General features: G+C 46.2%; 1 protein-coding gene across 4 annotated transcripts in view; it reads right to left on the bottom strand.

The window, feature by feature from the left end:
* LOC117005550 (mitogen-activated protein kinase kinase kinase 3-like) overlaps window positions 1–19438 on the bottom strand; it is a 71243-nt gene that overhangs the window by 44095 nt on the left and 7710 nt on the right. For all 4 annotated transcript variants that reach the window (XM_033077330.2, XM_033077320.2, XM_033077301.2 and 1 more), the window contains exon 2: window positions 6589–6668. In XM_033077330.2, coding sequence (XP_032933221.1) covers window positions 6589–6592 — 4 coding nt within the window. In that variant the 5' untranslated portion in view covers window positions 6593–6668. The remainder of the gene's footprint in view (window positions 1–6588; window positions 6669–19438) is intronic.

Below are 19438 nucleotides of genomic sequence, written 5' to 3' on the forward strand. Positions count from 1 at the left end.
GAGCAGGGGCTACAAACTTGGCCCATGTGCTCCAGTGCAGTCCACATCTGTCAGCCCAGCAGCACCTGGGCTGCCCACTGCCCTCCCAGCAGCTCAGGTCAGACCAGGGCAGGTCTCTCCTGTTCCAGGGAACAGGACACCACTCACATGTCAAAGAACTAGCTTGTGAAGGTAAATGCTGCCTTTTCTCCAAAAGCCAGAGGGGGAAAGGCTGGAGACAAAGAAAAGCCCTGAGCTGGGGTTCCCTCAGTACCTGCAAACCATGAACAGGCAGGTACAGCCACCAGCACTCAGGCTGTGCACAGGACACCAGGGGCCAAGCCAGCACAAACTTGATGATCTTAAGGATCTCTTCTAGACTAAATGATTCTGATTCTTAACAGAAGGGATCCATTAGTAAATAAACACCAGGAAGGAGCCCAGTGACCCTGAGGCTCAGGAGCCTGACCTGGACTGTGCAAAAGCAAAGAAGGGACCCAGACACTCTGACAGGCAGCTACAAACATTGTTGTGCAATTCCCCCCCCACTTAGAAGGGCTGTCTGTGAATGATCTGTGGCAAGCAGCGTGCTGCCTGCACCCACCTAGTGAGATCCAGACAAAAACCTCCCCAGAAATTCAACCCACACACACAAAGCTTTTTGCCACTGTCTGGAGTTGTGTCCAGAGTCTGATAAAGAGAAAAATGATCCAATTCCCCTGCTCCAGAGCAGAGTGCAGTGCAGACTCCATGGAGTACATTCCCTTTGCAAGTCAGCAAAGGCTGGCCAGCAGCTGGATCCTGCTGCCCTTCTCCCTCCTGCAACCCCACCCAAGGGATGCCAAGGTCACCCCTGTGCAGGACTCAAGGGCAGGGCACAGCCCAGCAGGTCAAGCAGAGCAATTACACAGGAGGAAATGAGGAAAGACATCCCAATATGCTGGAGTTCTTGGCAGGAGTTTGCTCACTGAAGTCTCGAGCTCAGGACTCACAAGCTCACGTAGAAAACCAGTGCTGGGATGTGTTGGGGGCTCTTGTAAGCACTTTTCTTCTTTTCAGAGAATTATCATGCTGAAGGGTGCACCAGGTAGAGGAGATTATTAACCTTCAGCCTTTCAAATCAATGCTCAGCTCTTGCTCTCCATAAATGACACTGGTTTGGATTTTTAATTCCACTTCTACAGCACAATCAGTAACTGCTTTGTGAAAAGAAACAAAGCCAAGCCCATCAGAGGCTTTTGACAACTACAGATGTCCATCACACCAAGTGTCCAACAGCACATCTGTGGGTGCAGGGCACAGTTACACTATTCCCATACACTCCTTTTATTGGGGTAGAGCTGAGTTCTTTCCTCCTATTCCCTGTGCTAGCCCTCAGGTGATCCATACAACTATTGGAAAAATGGCATAGCCAAACTGGAGACTGTGTTGGGATCAAAAATAACCCTTCCTTTACATCCCCCTCTGCAGAAGGGTGGAGAAATCAGAGCTCAGGAATGGGCTTGGAGGGAAAGGCAAGAATTTGTTTTAAAAAAGTAAAACCACTTACTTTAAAAATTAGAAATGTGGATCACATAAATGACTAAATCATGTCACCAATGACAGGACCCAACCAGTCTCCAAAATACAAGTAAATACCCCCAATGTAATCTAGACATGCTAAGACCCAAATCAATTAATGAGAGCATTGAGAAAACAGCAAGAGAGACTAACCTGGCACATAAATTCATGTACTATGGCAGAAGGCACTTGACAGCCAGGGTGAGATCATGAAGAACTTGAGCTGCCCTCTGAATTTCCCCAGGAAAAACCAAAAGCAAAGGCAGAGCTACTGGGACTGCACCTCAGTTTAGCAGAGGTGAGAGTGATGCCCTCAAAACCCTGAGAGATCAGTACCCTGCAAACACCAAAACCAAAGCCTTTGGGATAGCAAGCTCTAGCACACGTAGAAGTTTCAGTGGTTACACCACAAATCAAACCAGAAATTTCTCCTGACGAGTTGCAAAAGGCCCATGTTCCCTGGCCCCAGAGGCTGGCCAGGGACTTCTGCAATGGAAAAGGACTTGGCATCCAAAAGGTGTTTGGTTTAGCTCAGGGCAGGGAAAGCAAGGTTACTTCTGTGGTTCACCACAAGCCTCCACTCCCAAAATAGCCATCCCTGACAGCACATGTAAAATTCCACGGGACCAGAGCCACTGGCAGAGCTTTCCCAGGCTCTGCACACTCTGCTCTCCTCCACAGCCACATCCCTGGGCACAACTGCCACCACGAGTGCCCTGCACATCCCTGCACACTTGAAGGGTGGCAAAGCCCAGCTGAGAAGCCAGTTTTTCCCCAGGTACAGCCCACGACATCCTGATAGTTGTTCTCTCTCAGCTCCCCACCTCCAGCAGCTCAGGAACACAACCCAGGGAGGTGCTGCCACCTCACAGCCTTCACCCCTTGCTGGCTAGTGGGGAAAATTGGGTGGCATTTGGTGGGGGGAAGATTTGCTGAAGAGGCAGAGTTTGGAGAATCAGCTGTTTCCCCTCACACCCAGGCAGTGACTGGGAGGCTGGAACAGAACACAGGATCTTTGAGCCCAACCACTGCTCGTGACAAACTCCTTATTTCTCGTTGCTTTTGCAAATTAAAGTTGGTCTAGGAGAGCTGCAAGCAGGGGATAGACACTTAAAAAGCAAAACTAACCACATTTAAGAACATTTCTGCATGCCTGTAGCTCTGCTACTCTTCACCACTTCAAAGGTACCAGGTTTCTCATCCCACAAGAAACTTTCACAACTTTTTTGCTAACTCTGCCCTTTGCTCCACAAACACCAATTTTCCTCTAATGGATTAACATAATTGAATTAAACTTGGGCCAATTATTCCAGCAGTTTTCCTGCTAAGCTTAAAATGTGCTCCTTCTGAAGAAGGATTTAGGTGCCTGAAAGGCAGCCTGGTTTTTTCCACCTCTATCATTTGGTCCAATAAAAGATATTACCTCTCCCCACAACCTGTACCTCTCTCTTGAGCACACTTGAAAGGAGAAAAATGTTTACCCAGCAAAGAAATGTAACTGGCAAGTTATTTCCCCTGACTGGCTCCAATACCTTTGAAGGTTATTTGAGGGATCATCATGAACTCATTCTCCCTCCCAGCACTCAAAGCCTCAGCCCAGAGCCCATGAACTCCTAACCTGTTGCTGCAAAAGCAGCTGCAACATTCCAGATGTGATGCAGGTCCAATCCCACATTCCCCAGGTGCCCAGGGCACCCTAAATTTGAGCCCTGGGTACAATTGGTGCAGTGCCAGGAAAGGGAGAAGGAGACCATGGGCACCTTTTAACTCCGACACTTCTCAAAAATAAAACCTGAGCTAGAAAACCTGATGTGTGTTATTATAAAGTGCTGCAAATCAATATGAATTAATTTTTCCTTAAAGCTCTCATCACAGAAAGATAAAAGAGCAATAAGGAAGTGAAGAGCAAAAGCATTGCCTGCTGAGGAATGAGGAAAACACAGCATGGGAGGGCAGAGACATCCATGGGATAAGGTCTGCTCTGCCCCACCAGCTCCAGCAGTTCTGTTCCAGCAGCCCCCCAAAAACCCAAGGACCTGGCTGAATGGCCATGCCATGGCTGACCCAACAAGCCTTGAGCAAGCTGTGCCTTCTGCCAGCCCAGCCTGCCATCACACACACTCTGTCAATGCTACAGACAAGATCATTCCCCCATCTCCCACACCTCAGATGACCTTTCTGCTGAAGCAAAAGTCACTCTCACTCCAGCAAAGCACTGAACACCTAAACCTTTGAGTTGTATGGATGTACAGTGAGCAGAACAGATCACCCTTCCTGGAGGTTTTACCACCAGAAACACATGCATGCAAACAACACCTCATAACCACAATGGAGAATAATTAAACCATTTTAAAAACAAAAAAAAGTTAAGCAACAAACAAGCTGGTGCTTTTTGTAGCAAGTCCTGCAGTTTTAGTATTAACTTCTACTGTGATGTCACGTTTAAGCAAAGTCCTTTTTAATACTTATTGGCCATGGTTTTTCCACTGTCTTGCACTGGAGATGTGGACACCTTTGAGAGTGTCATAAGCACTCTTGGATTGGACTTGAGTGTAGCCCCTGCCCAATATCTTTCAATAAATACCTATTTTATTCCTTTTCTTCTACCTAGGCTCCATTCCAGGTATCAGTTTGATCAAACTCCAAGAAGTCCTGGACTCTTGAGGAGAGGCTGCAGATGGAAATGGGCTGTAAGAGGAATAAACAGACTCCATGCCAAGGACTCAGGCTGGCCCCAAGCTGGCACATGCAGAGACACTGCACCAGCCCTGGGACAGCCCAGCTGGTCCAAGCTCTGCATGACACAGAGACGCCAGAAGTCCCCACTTCCCATCCTGTGGTCACCATGCAAGGTCATGCAACTTCCCTAGAACACATCTAGGAGTGAACAGTCCTGGGCTGAACTCTGAGACACTGAGCAGACTATAAATAGGACACCAGAACAAAAACCAGCAAGGTACAGACTGTCAGATCACTTCAACATATCTCTGTGGTCTTTTCCAGAAGGAAATAAATTATGTGATTGCCAATTCCCTGCATTTCCCTTGAAAATGCTCCCTCATCCCAATGCATGGAGTAAACAAACACATAAAAAGAAGAGGAGTAAAAGTAATAAACCCTCAAAATTTAGCCCAAATTCCTGTTGTAGTGATTCTTTAACTGACCAGCACCACTCAGGGACACTGATGGGGACACAACACTTCACCCATTCACCCTGGTAGCTGAGCCACAGAGCAGACTGGGATCACAGCATGATCCCACCTGGATGGAGCCTGGCAGGTCTGGCCCCACCCAGGTGGGGATGCTGCTGGAGAGGAGCCCCAGCAGTGACATCTGGGTGAGGGGACAGCACCTCCCACCCTCACACAACTGCAAGGGCAACTCCAAACCTGCACAGGACTATAGATTCAGCTCCCATTCCCCAAAAATAACCACAGTGCCTCTCCCCACTACAGAGCCCCCAAAATTAAAGCTGTCCTGGTGCACCCACACTACATTTGCAACTGGCAGGTTGCAGGCACCTTGAGCAGGTTCTATCAACCACTCTCTGTACAAGAAATCACCAAATTGAAAATCTCCTGAGAACTGCAACTTCTCCCCTGCTGGTGCTGAGGGCAAGTCTGAGCTTTCCTTGTTAAAATAACCCACACTGCCTTGACAAAGCAGTGACTTTTGCTTTCAAAGTGAAAATGTTTCTAAAAAATTTCGGGGTTAGTCACTAGGGATTTTAAACTGAAATTTGTCATTCTTTATATTGAATGAAGCAGATCTGGACTTTCTCTTCCCTTCCCTTTTTTTAAACCTAGCTCTAAATTAGTCCTCTTCCCACACAATCTCTCTTCTAGGGAACAGAGAAAGAACAAAAACAACGTAAATCCAGGACAGGGTAAATACCACTCTTCTCCTTGCTCCATAGGGGAGAATAAACACTTAAGGTGTGGCAGTGGCTTCACACTTTTCATTTTCTCAATTCAAACCACCACCAAACTCTGAATCACATTTCTACAAGGTTTTTTATGAGGGCAGTTAGGAACAATGGGGGATGGCTTCAAACTGACAGAGGGAAGGTTTACATTGGATATTAGGAAGAAATTCTTCCCTGTGAGGGTGGGAACCTGGCACAGGTGCCCAGAGAAGCTGTGGCTGCCCCTGGATCCCTGGAAGTGTCCAAGGCCAGGCTGGACAGGGCTTGGAACAACCTGGGATAATAGAAATGTCCCTGTCATAGCAGGGGTTTGGAATGAGATGATCTTTTAGGTCCCTTCCAGCCCAAACCATTCTGTGACTTTGTTATTCTGCAAGAATAAACCCTAGATTTACTGGTATTCCCATATATATATATACACATAGCTCTTTTTTTCACCCTTCTTTAAAGCATCATTTCAGCCATCCCTGAAAAGTTTTGAGTGAACTTATGTTAATAATGCAAATGTACAAATAAAATACTCAGCTTCAACCAAGACTCCTCCAAGACCTTTTCTCCTTTCTTGGGACACCAGTTCAGGAAACCATTTAAGCACTTCCAAGTGGTCCCAATTCATGACATAATCAGTTTTCTTTAGGAGAAAGTTCTTATCTATAAAGATAAAACCTTTATCTATAAAGATAAACTATGTACCTCCAGAACTATAAATAATTCCCACTTAATAAAGTTTCCCTCAGCACCACATAGCATCTGATACACAACTACTGTAGCAGAAGAGGGAGAAGGTAGAATTAATTTGGGTCAATATAAAGCAATATATTCAAGCTTTGTTTGAAACAGAAAATTCCTTGGGAGAAGACCTACAGGGAGTGAAGATGATCTGCAGAGAAATACAAGGCACACTTGGGAAAAGACTCCACTTAAACATGACCCACCAGATCACACTTAGAATAAAAAAAATTGTCCAATTTTGGCACCGCTAAAATGCTAAACATAAATTAGAAAGCAATATCATAATCAGAGCATCTTTGCAGTGTCCCCCAGTCTGTTTCCACACTTGGTAGTCCCAACCAAAATTAACAGGTTGCAGAAAATTAATTGCTCCAGAGGAATCCAGTTCTTACCCATCTTTCCATCTACATCAGGCCTCCATTCCACCAGTCCCAGACTCTTGTGCCTTATCCTCCTCTCTCAAGCATCCACCCTGTAACAAACATACACAGAGGTTACAGATTAATTTTGATGTGACAGCAGGGTCATGGACCACTTTTCACAAAGCCTCTCCCCACTATCCCCTGGGAAGGAGCAAAGAGGAGAATCTTTAGTTAGGAATGGAGACCAGGAGTCTGCACACACCAAAGGTAACACACCACAAACCTGGGACCTCCATGGCTTTGAAACCTTGGAGTAAACAACTTGTACTTCCTCAAGAGCAGCACATTTTGAGTAGATGATTAATGCAGCCCTAAAGCAATACCATCTTTAACACTTCAGATTCCACAGCGTCCCTGTGGGATAACACAAACTTGGGGAACAGACTGGCAGGACATGGAAAAACAGACCTGAATCAAAGCAGAAACTTAAATTTAGCATTCCAAATGGCAGTCCAGGCTCCCCAAGGCTGGAGCAGTTTTCCTCTGATGGTACAGGAAAAATGCTGAGTGCAGGCAGCTCTGAGGTATACATCCCCATGGGAGGTGTGTCCCAGGGAGCCCTCCCAGAGGTTCTGTCTTTAATCTCCCCCAACACCAGCACAAAAGTGGGGTCAGTGACTTCCCATCCTGCATTCAGCCCAACTTTTGTACCCTGTAAGATTTGTTGGTGTTTTTTGGCCACCAAAAAACTAAAGCAGCTTGCTGGAGCCTGTCCTGCTCACTAATGAAAAGCTTCATTTTAGGTTGAGCAAAGGCAAAATCCACCTAAAGATGGGCAACAACAAACATCAAATCCCACTTTAGCTGCCTGATAAGCTCTCAGATTTCTTGGTCACAAAACACAGGAAAAGGAAGAAACACCTCAAAAACCTGATCAGACTTGCACAGGGAGTAAGATACTGCTGTCCTGCAGTCACTGCAGGCTGCCCTGAAGTCAGTGAGAGCCACAAGTTCCAGGACACTGACTCAGATCTTGGAGTGTTAAATATGAAGCACTGGTCAAATGGGAGGAAAAAGCACTTTGAAAACCTCCTGGCTTGGTGAAACCAATTCAAACACAGCAACAAGTCTGAAGAGAACCTGGAATGATCCCAAGCATAAATTAAAACAATTTTCTGCAGTGTTGGTGAGGGACATTTATCCAACCTATTCTGAGAGAGGCGAGCAGGAAGGGAAGATAAGAGCAGCAGAGATGTCCCTATGTCCCCAAAAATGTTCCTTGTGCTGCTACAGCTTCCTCCCAGGACAGCATCACTCAGCCAGGGCCACCAGCAACTCTGCTCTGCCCATTTTCAAAACCAAGGAGGAAGCAAGCAAACAGCTGGAATGGTTAAAAATCCCACCTTGAGAAGGAACTGGTCAGTCTATGCAATGCTGAATCAAGAAGGAGCAGAAAACCAGCAAGAAAGCAGGGTAAAAATTCCATCTGATTATAACAAGAGCAGGAAACAGCCCAAACCTTCACTTTTGCTTTCAAAACTGCTGTGACACTTCCAGGAATTAAGCTGAATGCATAGTTTGAACTGAGGGCCACAGGGAGACTGGATTAAGTGTAAATTCCTGGGACAGCCCAGGTTAACCCTCCTATCAGGGTAATGGATTTCTCTGATGTCTTTCTGGAGACCTTCCAGACCTTTCCAAAACATATCTAGCCAGAAAAAACAAGCACCTACAGGAACTGTGCAAACCTGGAAAAAACAGGTGACCTTTCCATCAGCAGAGCCCTTCCCTGTGCTGTTCCCCATCACCTCTGCCAGAGCAAACCCCTGAGACCCCACTGCCCAGCCCCCAGGAGCAAACCAGCCCCTGCACACAGGGCAGGAAATCTCCACTGATACACAGGAGAACAGGGTTTTCTGTTTTAGCAGAAAATCCTTCAGAGCTGAGTACAGCCAGCCTTCAAACTGGACTGCAAACATTTCCGTGGCTTCCCAAAAATACATACCAGCAGCTTCCTGTTACAGAAGGACAAATTCCTGTTTCTAGTACAAATTCTGTCCTATTATTAAAAACAGAGGTGGGGGGGGGGAGGAATAAGAGGGGGAAAAATAGGGAAAATTCTTTTCCTATAGATGCTGTTCCAAGCAGCTTCTCCTCCCACTAGGTTCCCTGATCAGGGCTGGCAGTTTGGGACACAAAACCAGTGACCATCTGAAACTGGGCTCCCACTGCCACTGCACCACTCTCACAGAACTCTGTAAATCTACTTAAAACCTCTACTCCTTGAAATCACCTGCCAAGTAGTGAGAGCTCAGCAAGGTGTTGGCCCCCCAGGGATGCTGGGGCAGTGTATTCCAGGTTTGTGTTGTACATGCAAGTGCTCTGCCTGCTCAGGGAGCTGCTGGAAGTCACTTCACCTGCAGGGAAATCCAGTACAGATGTTCTCATCTAGGGGAAAAGCAGTTCTGGTTTGCCTGAGCTGAACTCTGCAGACAGAGTGGCTCAATTTCATTACACTCCATGAGTGCAAGGTATGAATATCTACGTGAGAGATGTATGCAAGGTTATTAACCTTGAAAATTAATCCTAGTTTTTCCTTTTTTCTCCTGGGAAGGGATTCAGGCAAGACTGAGCTCAAGGGAGACAAGAGTCTGTGCATGACTCTTGCCTCTATGGATCTAAGTTACAAAAAGTAAAGTAGGGGAGGAGAAGATGGAGAAGTGTGATTTGCTCCTGGGTGTAAGGGAAGACAAAACAAATGGACTAAGATTTACTGTGAGGAATTATATAGGATGAAGGTTAGGAAAGCAGGGACAGAGCAGCCCAGCACTGAGAGCTGGAGTCACCTGCAGTCTGCTATTGATAAATGGGATTTACAGTCTCACCCAGCCCAAAAAGGGTTGTTCTCACCCTGCAGAGGCTCAGCATCCACCATAAAACACAGATTTCAAGTCAGCATGTCTCACCACTACTGCAGCATCTCCCTTTGCAGTTTATCATCCCCAGGCTTCCAGGGAAAGCAGCACCTACTTATTCCTGCCTGAGCACCACTTAACACTTCAGTTTCAAAGTGTAGGGACACACCACTGTAAAAAAAAAAAAAATTATAAGCCACAGTTGCCCCTGAAATAGGGCTCAGCTGGAAAGCTACTCAAACTAGATTGCTAAAATTGGGACTTTCCTTGTTTTTTCTAGCAGCAGGGAACATGTTGGGCTCAGAGAGTTTAACAAGCAAGAGTCAAGTGGAAAAAATCTCTCCTTTTTAAGAGCTGACCACATTAACTTTCAGCAAGTTTCCGGGAGTTCTGCCAGAGCACTGGAGTTTTGTATACTACGGAACTGTTAAAAATATTATTGTAAATGTTATTTTCAAAAAGCTTCAGAGGCCAGCGCTGGGGGAGTGTTAAAAACAACAGCACAGCAAATGAGATTGTTTTAATGGTGAGAACACAAATGTATGTGATAGCTCAGGCTGCCTGCAGGCTAGGCAAAGAGGGATTCAAAGGCAGAGTGGTTGGAATATTACAGGTTTTCTCTGATCATCCCAACCTCATCCTTTAGTTTTCTCTAGACACTACAGAACATTCAACCTGCTGTACTGAGAGCTGCCCTGGAGCTTGGATCCATATTCTTGGATCAGCTAAATTTTGGTGCCACTTTAGAAACATAAATGCCCTCATGGTATTTTCCACCCAGCTTATCCAAAGGATAGACCATGCAAGAGAAGTAAAAAAAATAGCAATTTAAGATTGTGCATCTCTGTAGATGTAGCATTTAGAGACATGGTTTAGTCATGGACCTGCCAGTTCTGGTTGGACTCTGATGTTAAGAGTTCTTTTCCAGGCTGAATGATTCCCTGATTCCATGTCTATGAGCACACAGCTGGGATGGACTTTCTGCACACAAGTGTGTAACCAGGCCAGGTCTGCAGGTGTACCTCCCCAGGGACAAAGTTCATGAGCCAAGATGAGGAAAATAAAACCTCCCCTGGTCAGGCTGCTAAGCTGAAGTGCCATGCACAGACCAGCACAGCTCACAGAGGGAGCCAGCCCATGAAACCCAACACACAATTCTGTATCAGAACCCATCAGCTCAGGCTTCTTCTCCCCAGTTTTGGCCATGACACCCCAAAACTGCTCAAGAGTCTCTCACAACACCTATTGCTGGGAGAAGAGGTGTGTGTTTAAAAGCCATTGTGCTCAGTGGAGGATTCCTCCACAGTGACCCAGCCAGGGTAGCTGCACTTGACAGGAAAAAAAAAATCTCCTGAGCCATCCTGTACGTTCTTGCATGATGTGTACTGAGAATAAGAGGTTTAGAACCTGCCTGAGTCCTGCTGTTAGCATCCATGACAGCCCTTTAAAGAGGCCACTGAGAGTCTAAAACAAATCCTCTTCTCAGAAATTACTTTATAAATGAAATGTTCCAGACAGCATGCTGGAAATTATCAGAGTGGTTTGGGTTGGAAAGGATCTTTAAGATCTTCTATTTCCAATCCCCTGCCATGGCAAGGACACCTTCCACTGTCCCAGAGTGCTCCAAGCCCCATCCAGGATGGTCCTGGACACTTTCAGGGATCCAGGGACAGCCACAGCTTCTCTGGCCACCTGTGCCAGGGCCACAGGGAAGATTTTCTTCCTAATATCCAATCTAAATCTCTCCTCCTTCAGTTTAAGACCATTGTCCTATTACTCCATGTCCATGCAAGAAGTCCTTCTTCAGCTCTCTTGTAGCTCCTTTAGCTACTGGTATTTTTCTCAGTCCCTTTTCTTGCTTTGCAGTAATATTCCTTTTACTAAAGTCAGTGTAGTAATCAGTAATGTATACATGTTAAATAGCTTTGATTTTCCATACAGATCTCAAACTTCTGGAACAATAAAAGAAAGAAGCAAACCTAATGGATTAAAAAGGGCTCTTCTATCAGCAAAGGTCAGAATTAATCTATTTTACATATAACAGGTCAAGCAGAGCAAGTGCCCACAGAACACATACATCCCCCACCTCTCTGGGTTTTTATTTCAGCCAGGGTCAGCACAGAACAGAATTGTGTCTCTACTGAACTCACATTTTCTACAGAGGAACCACCTGCCCCAGCAACTGGTGGAGATGAACCAATTTTCAGACACTCTGATTACACCCCAAAGCCCACCTCAGTCCCACTGTGCCCAAATCCAGGTTTTCAAACCAGGCACTGAGCCTCATCTCCTGCAAGCCTGAACCTGAGCCAGGATTATTTACACACACAGCCCTGTGAGGATGAAGGGTTGCACCTAGGGGAGAGCTCTGTCCTGCATCATTTTCCCTTTCACAGGGCAAAATCCTGTCCTCAGATAATTCTCTGTGCACTTATGAATCAGAGGGAAACCCTGATACCAGTTACACCTACAGAAACCCTCTGATTCCAAAGAACACTCCCCTCTAAGTGAACACAGCAAAGGGAAGGTATTTCTACATATAATATAAAAACCAAGAAAAATGTTGTCATTTCTTCCTCCTGCAGGCATTCATTGCCTTATTTTTGTCTCCTCAAATGACCAAAGATTTTGTGGGAGGGAAATTAAAGCAAAAAACCATGTATTTGGAAAAGTGAAGCTTCAGGACTCTTTCTTCTATTTTTCTGGAAAAAAATGGAAGGAGAAAGAGCAGAAACCAAAAAAAAAAATAGATAGCAAAACCTTCAGGTGAAATAAGTCATCAGAAAAGTGTTTGTCTCAAAAAAATTTCCTGGGAAAATCTAATATCAGAAGCAAAGAGTCTCCCCATGAACGAAGCTTTACATCAAAGCCAACATTGTGCCACAGAGAGCTGGAATCTGCACCAGGGACTGGGATGCCCAGATGATAATGGCAGGCAGAAATTCAGCAGCTAAGAGCATCAAATGCAAAACCAACCTCATGGCTGATCCAACAGGGATTTTAACACTAAGTGACCAAGCTGTGGACTGGGAAGGAGGGAGACCCATCATGATATCATGGCAGGATCAGACCAACTTCCACACTCAGCCCACCTTGTCCCTGACCCTTTCCCTCCCTTGCAGCATCCCTGAGAGCCCAGAGGATCCACATGCACATCCCAGGAGCCATCATCCCACCAGCCTCTGTAATCCAGCATTTACCCTCAGCCTGCCAGGATCAATAGTCCCTCCCAGCCATCCCCCTGCACAGCTTCCTCTTTAACAAGCCACAGCCTCACCGGATTTTATTGATCCCAGCAAGACTCTTGATTGACTGTGAATCCGAGGGCTCAGGACTAATTGACCACTCTCTGCTCTCTCAGCAGCTGCCTGGTTGATTTGCTCCTTCTCTGTGGGCAAGCAGCACAACCTCCACAGCACACAGGGAGACCAGGACCCCAACAGCCACCACCAATTTTGACAGGTTCCTTCCTCCTGCCACTTCTACCACACAACTCTGGATTGAGATTTCCCCAATGGGAGATGCTGGAACCCTGAAAACAGGGAGTTTTGAATTTTCTGTGCTGTCAGGCACTGACTCCACAAAAGAACACAGCTTTTGACCTTATGCCTTGGAGAAGGCTTCCAAAATGAATGCTAGAACTAGAATCACATGTGTGTTGCTTAAATAGATGTGTGTAATATCACATGGTGAAGGGTTTGGAATTCAGGGTTTTAGAATACAGTAATAGATATAAAGCAAGACAAAGGTTTTAGGGTAGAGATTTTCCTTCTTCACTTTCTTCTTCATGGGTATAGGTGGTGCTTTTGTAATTGGATAGAAAATGCCACACTGCAGGTCACAGGTGTTTGGCCATTGGGTCAAAAGTAAAGTAATTTAAGTGTTAATTCTTAGTTGGACAATTAGGCCTTAAAAGACCTTGTAACAAGAAAGATTGATTGCCATTTCACCATTTTTAGCTTGTTAGCTAGAAGTGCTGTAGCACTCACTGTAACATAGATAAGAGTTAATAAACATCTGAGTCTGAACACAAAATTCTGTCTCTTGTGCATTTAATCCCAACTCTGACAGAAGAGAAAAAGATAAAACCCAACAGGAGAAAGCAGAGCTCAGTGAGTGCCTAGTGGCAAGCAAAGATGAAGAGTCAGCTGTGGTTTTGGGCAGCAGGACCAGGTTTCTGCACTGTGCTGGCTCCTGCTGCCATCAGTGGGGAGGTGCTGGTTATAAAACAACCATGTGGGGCAGCTTGCACAGAGGCTTTGTTCTCCTCGTCCTCTGGACCTGCAGTATCACATGAACTCAAGTGCACTTGCCTTCTCAGTAAAAAATGAGCCATCAACAGTGCAGGAACCAGAGTGAGCACACAGAGCCTCACAGCCTGCAGAGCACAAGCACTGCCCAAAGCTCAGAGCACTCCCAGCTCTGCCCTGCCTCTCCTGCCAGCCCTTCCCCACCCAATTTTCACAAAGCTGTTGCCTGCTGCAGTGCACACAAGGCAGCTTCTCCTCCAGAAGATTACCCAAGCTGTGCCATCACCCAGGAGTGAGCTGCTCCCCCAGGGCAAGGCAGCACCTTCCTGCTGCTGCACTCACTATTCCCCAAGCCTGGTGGAGGGGAGAAAAAGATGATGACACCAAGGAAAATGCAAATCTTGCTTCTAAACCCAGCTCAGGGCATTGCAGAACTTGGTGAGCTGTCATGCTTGCAGTCCCAAGGCCCAGAGCAGTCTGCAGGGGAGGCAGTGGGATGAGTAATTTCCTCTCCTACCATGTCCAGCCTGGTGTGGAGCAATGGAAAGTCACTGTGGGCATCTTGTCTGGCTCAGAGGAAGTCTGAGCTGGAGACTTTCAGTAAAGAGAAGCCCACCACCCTTGAGAGACCATGAACCAGCCTTGCACCATCAGGGCAGCTGCACAACACCTCTGAACTGGCAGAGCAGCTGCTCTGAAATCAGGTCACTTATTGGGCACAGTGGGGAAGCAGACAGCTACTTTTAGAAGAAAGCTCTGGAGAAATACAGTTCAGCTCAATATTGATTCCCACAGCTCCATTACAGACAGACAGAATTAATTTCCAGGATGGAAAGAAACATATGCCTGCATATCAAAACAAAATACAGAAGCTTTTCCAGTCCTCCGGCTGCATTTCAATGGAAACCAGAAGGTTGTCATGATAGAAAGATCTCAGTTTTCTAATTAATCCTCCCTGCTGAGAGTTTAATGCTGCTAATTGATGAGGAGAGGTGGTGTCCAGACAGTGCCTGCAATTTGTTTTTACATCTTCAGGCCAAGTTCTCCCTAAATTAAATAAGAGATTTGCTCCCTGCGTGCAGCGTGCCCTGCTCCAGCTCCCTCCTCCCTAGAAGATGTCTGGTGGAGGGAAGGGAGGCAAAGCCCATGTCAGAGCTCTTTACAAGTGTTGGAAGTTTTCCTGGAAAACGTCATCTGTGATACTGTCACTTCCACAGGACAAGCCAAGAGAAAGAGCAGTGGTGCCAGGGACACTGCCTGTACCATGAAACACCCTCCAAGGATCTGGGAGAGCTTCTCCCCATGCCACAGAGCAGCTATCAGCCAAGAGATGTCCCATAACACTTCCAAAACCCACACAGAACGTGCTGTGGTGTCAGGAAATGGATATCAGATCCTGCAGAACAGCCCCTGCTGTCCAAACAAGTGCCACCACCAGCAAAAAATGTCACCTGTACAGGTTGGCTGCTCAGCTGCACCACAGAATGGTTCTCATCCTCAGCCCTAAATGTTGATCTCACACTGGAAATCAACTGGAGCCAGCAGAGTGATCCTAAGTGCAAAATCCAGCACAGTCTCATTGGAGAAGGCAGTTCAGCACACACCTGGATAGGAAATTCCTGCTCCCATTCCCTACCACAGCACATGTTCTAGCTCTCCCCTGATCTAGTTAAGGACAGAAATTGTCCTTTATTCTCAACACTCATCCCAAGAGCTCTGAGCTGCAAGTGGGGAATGTGAAACAACCCCCAATCCATGTGCACAGTGCTGTGGTTACCAAGCAGCAATAAACCCAGCAGTGCTGATGGTCCCCAAGCTCTGGCTGACACTCCAGCCCTGCTCTGTTTGCCATGGCAATAGCATTTCCACCTGCACCTCTGACCTCTCCTCTGGGAGCCTCTGCACACCACTGTCCCAGATCATGGCCAGCTGTGCAGAGGTCCAGCTGGCTGACCTCTCCTTTCCAAAATGCTGCTATTTTTTCCTCCCCCCCCCATTATTATTAGTTTTCAAGCCACCCACTCCATCACAAATATAAAGTAAAATTAGCTTATTCCTAGAATGCTATAAAAAGACAAGCTCATGCCTGCACAAACTGACAGCAAGTTAAGGGAAGGATTAAAACACACCAAGAATGGCAAGTTGAGAGCTTTTGGCCCTTTTGCTACAAAAATCCTATTGCTGCAAGCAACTGGAGCACGTGCAGGTTGAGCCACGTGTGTGCAGAGTCCCTCACCTGCACAGTGCCCTGAGCAAACCACTCCTGTCTGCCCAGCAGCCTATTAATAAATAAATACACACCAGGGAGAAAAGCTGCTGGCCAGCAGGGAGGTGGATGAGATGATCTAATAGGACCTTTTCCATCTCTTAGCTTTTCTGCTTAGTCACAGGATAAATATCTCCCACGTTGTAGAGAAACAGGCTGGCTGTGCTGGCTCGCTCGTGGTGGGAGAGTGGCCCTGTGAGACATTTTGTGTTCCAGATGTTCAGAATCACAGCAGCTGTGGTGGGAAGGGAGCTCTGGAAATCCAACTCCATGCTGGAGGAGGCTCACCTAGAGCAGGCTGCATGTCCAGGCAGGTTTTGAATTCCTAAGGGACAGCTAACAGGGCTTACCCAAGGAAAGTTAAGCAACAGAGGACTTGCATTAGCCTGGTTTTCAGCTTCAGTGGGCTCTGAGGCACCCAAGCAAGTCCCCTAATTCCTGTCCCACAGCCAAAAACAGCACAGCAACCTCATTTTTGTCCTAGCAGAGTATTTGTGCTTCTCCAAGCTCTCCTCCTGCTCCAAGATGGAAAGGGACTATTTTACTTTTGCAGAAGGCAGGATGGCAGGAGCACAGACAGTGATAGACTATCAGAAAAAAAAACCTCAGAAAATCCTAACCACCCCAGAAATGGAAATGCAAGGAACCAAAGGGTTTGGGAGAAGCTGTTCAGCTTTACATGGCAATTTCCACTGGCATTGATTCATGCCACAACAGCAGCAAGGCTCTCTTGGTTTTAAAATGCCCGAAGAGTGCAAGGCTTCCACAAGAGACCATCCTCACACACAGCTCAGAGAGCACCCACGAGCCTCAAGGCCACAGAAGTGCAAATTTCACCATGCAAGGAGAAAAATATTCCTCCCATAAATCATAAAAAAAACCCCCACACCAGAGGAAAAAAAGAAAAAAAACACACCAAAAACCACACAGCCTAAATAACTCTTGCAACAAGATGGACACCAAGGGATAAGGAGCATCTCTGGAAAGGGAGCTGGGAATAAAAGGTTTTGCTTCATTTTCTGAACAATGAGATAGCCCTGAGCACTGCAAATTCTCACAGCATTCTGTGTTTTTCATAAGAACCTTGTTTCCTGGAGTCACATGATTACACCAGAATCCACACTTCCCTTTTTTTGTTTGAAAGAACTATTTGTAGATGTCAAAAGTTGAAGAAGTACAAGTCATGTCTGAAAGGCTCAAACAAGAAGTAATAGAAACACCTACTTGAAAAGAAATAAATCTGCATTTTTTTTTTTTTTAGGAAAGAATGGGATCCAGAATTCCTTTTCACCAATACTAGACACTGGACAGGGAATTACTTAATTTTGGGGAGAGGTGGGTTCCTTCAACATCTCCATCTGTAAGTTAGGGATGGAAAATACAGTTTTCATAGCAACACCTGCCTGGAAACTAAGGAGCCTTTTGGGGTACCCTGATACTGGCTTTTCTAGTCAGAAGAACATTGTGCACTGGGGGACAGTATCAAAGCACACCAGTTAAAAAATAAAATACAGCAGAACATCTTTTCAAATTTTATGTCTACTTCTTTTATCCAGCTTTGAGCAGGGTAAAGCCATGGAATTCAGCTGCTGGCATTCCCTGCTCACCAAAATCACCAGATTCACAGCTACTGGGGGATCTTGCCCAGCAGAAATTCACCTGATGGTAAAAATTATTCTATAAATAAGGACTTGACCTTCTGAAAAAGCCTGTGCTGGATTTCAGAGAGCTCATCCCATACTCTTGCTGAGCCTGGGGCAGTGTCACTGTAGGACCTGGGCTGCACCTGCCCATCACTTCAGAAAAACAAACTCTTGTTTATTCATGTTCAAATACTCATAAGCACCACAAAAGAGCAGAAGACCTCAGGTCACATTTATTTCCTATTTTTGCATGGAACAAAACAATTAAGATATAAAAGGCTTGGATCTGTAGCATGCTAAGCTGTGCATTGAATACATTATATCCATGGAAAAAGAGTAAAGCCTACACTTCTGGTTAAATCAGTGTTTTTACCCATTTTGTCCAAACTAACTAGCAGAGAAATTCAGAGGTGGAGGAGAACATGAAGGGGCTGAGCAGTTGTGGTGCTCACAGCAGCTCCCAGCACAGGGTGCTGAGCCAAGCCCTGGGGGTGCATCCATCACCTTCCCTGGAGCTCTGCTGTGCCATTCCTCCAGCTCCAAGGCTTTGCTTTCCATCAGCTTTTCACAGAGCTCCTCCTGCTCACCAGGCACACACAAGGGCAGAGCAAGGAAACTCTGGTTGTGCATTATCTCATTCCAGGATGGCAGGGAAGGGAGCACAAACCTGTTCAGGCACATTGTTCCCGCTCAGCCCTGGCCAAGAGCCGGGCCATTGAGCTGCTGTGTTCCTGCTGTTCCCAGCACAGCCTGGGGCAGCTCCAGCCCCATCCTCCTGCAGAACCCACCCCAGCACAGCTTTAGGGGCTGGCTCACAGCTCCCAAACCCTGAACTCAGAATTGGAGTGTGCATGGCTGCACAGTGTGGAACACACCAAACCCTCGCTCCTCCCAGCCCTGCAGGGATGGGCACACACCAAACCCAAATCTCCCTATCCAAACTGCCACCTTCTGCCTAGCCAGGAGTTCCCCTTCCTTCTCTGCCTGCTCTCAGGTGCCTGGATTTGGGAAGGATCCCACAGAGGCTGCTGCAACAAAGGTGTCAGAACACCTGGGGACCTCCTGCCCTCTGATTCCCCTTTGGTTAATGCTTATCTCCCTGCACTCTGTTTTCAAGGATGCCTGTGCTGCTGCCTTTGGACCACACAGGAAAAACAAAGCAACTCCAGGGTCTACAAATAAATATTTTTAAAATAATCAGATTAACCAAACACTGAAACAACTCTTGCTAACACTCTGCTCTACTGCATCAAAGCCCCCTATTTGAACAAACATGGTCAAAAAAGAGATGATAAAATTACAGTTTTGTTCACAGAATTTCCTTTATACCTCCTTGTCCTTCCCCTTCTCCAGAAGGGATTTGCTCTAAAAGGAAAACACCACTCAATGTTCCTATCCTTGCTTATTTAAGAGGAGAAACACAGCATACAGCTCTATCATTAGCACCTTTCCCCTTTTTACACCACAACTAAATGAAACACTGTACAAAAACTAAAGACATGGAAGTTGCAGGTCTTTTTTTATCCCCTTTTTTAAAATGAAGTTAGTACTTTTTGAGCCAAGCTCTAGAAACCAGATCACACACACAAAGAAACGAATTTGGAAATCCCCTCCCTCCACCCCCACTGCTATTTGCTAAGGAAACCAGATGCCCACAGCCAGCCAAAAAATGACCTCAGCCATTCTTAAGAGAGCCTACAGTGCATTTTCATGAGTCATGGAAAGCAACAACTCGTTGCTTTGGTAATGCTAGGTAAGCAAGTGGTCATCCATCCCCAGCCAGACTTGGAGCAGTAAGTCAAAGAG

This window comes from Catharus ustulatus, chromosome 1 (genome assembly GCF_009819885.2).
Source record: "Catharus ustulatus isolate bCatUst1 chromosome 1, bCatUst1.pri.v2, whole genome shotgun sequence".
In the NCBI taxonomy this organism is placed as follows: Eukaryota; Metazoa; Chordata; class Aves; order Passeriformes; family Turdidae; genus Catharus; species Catharus ustulatus.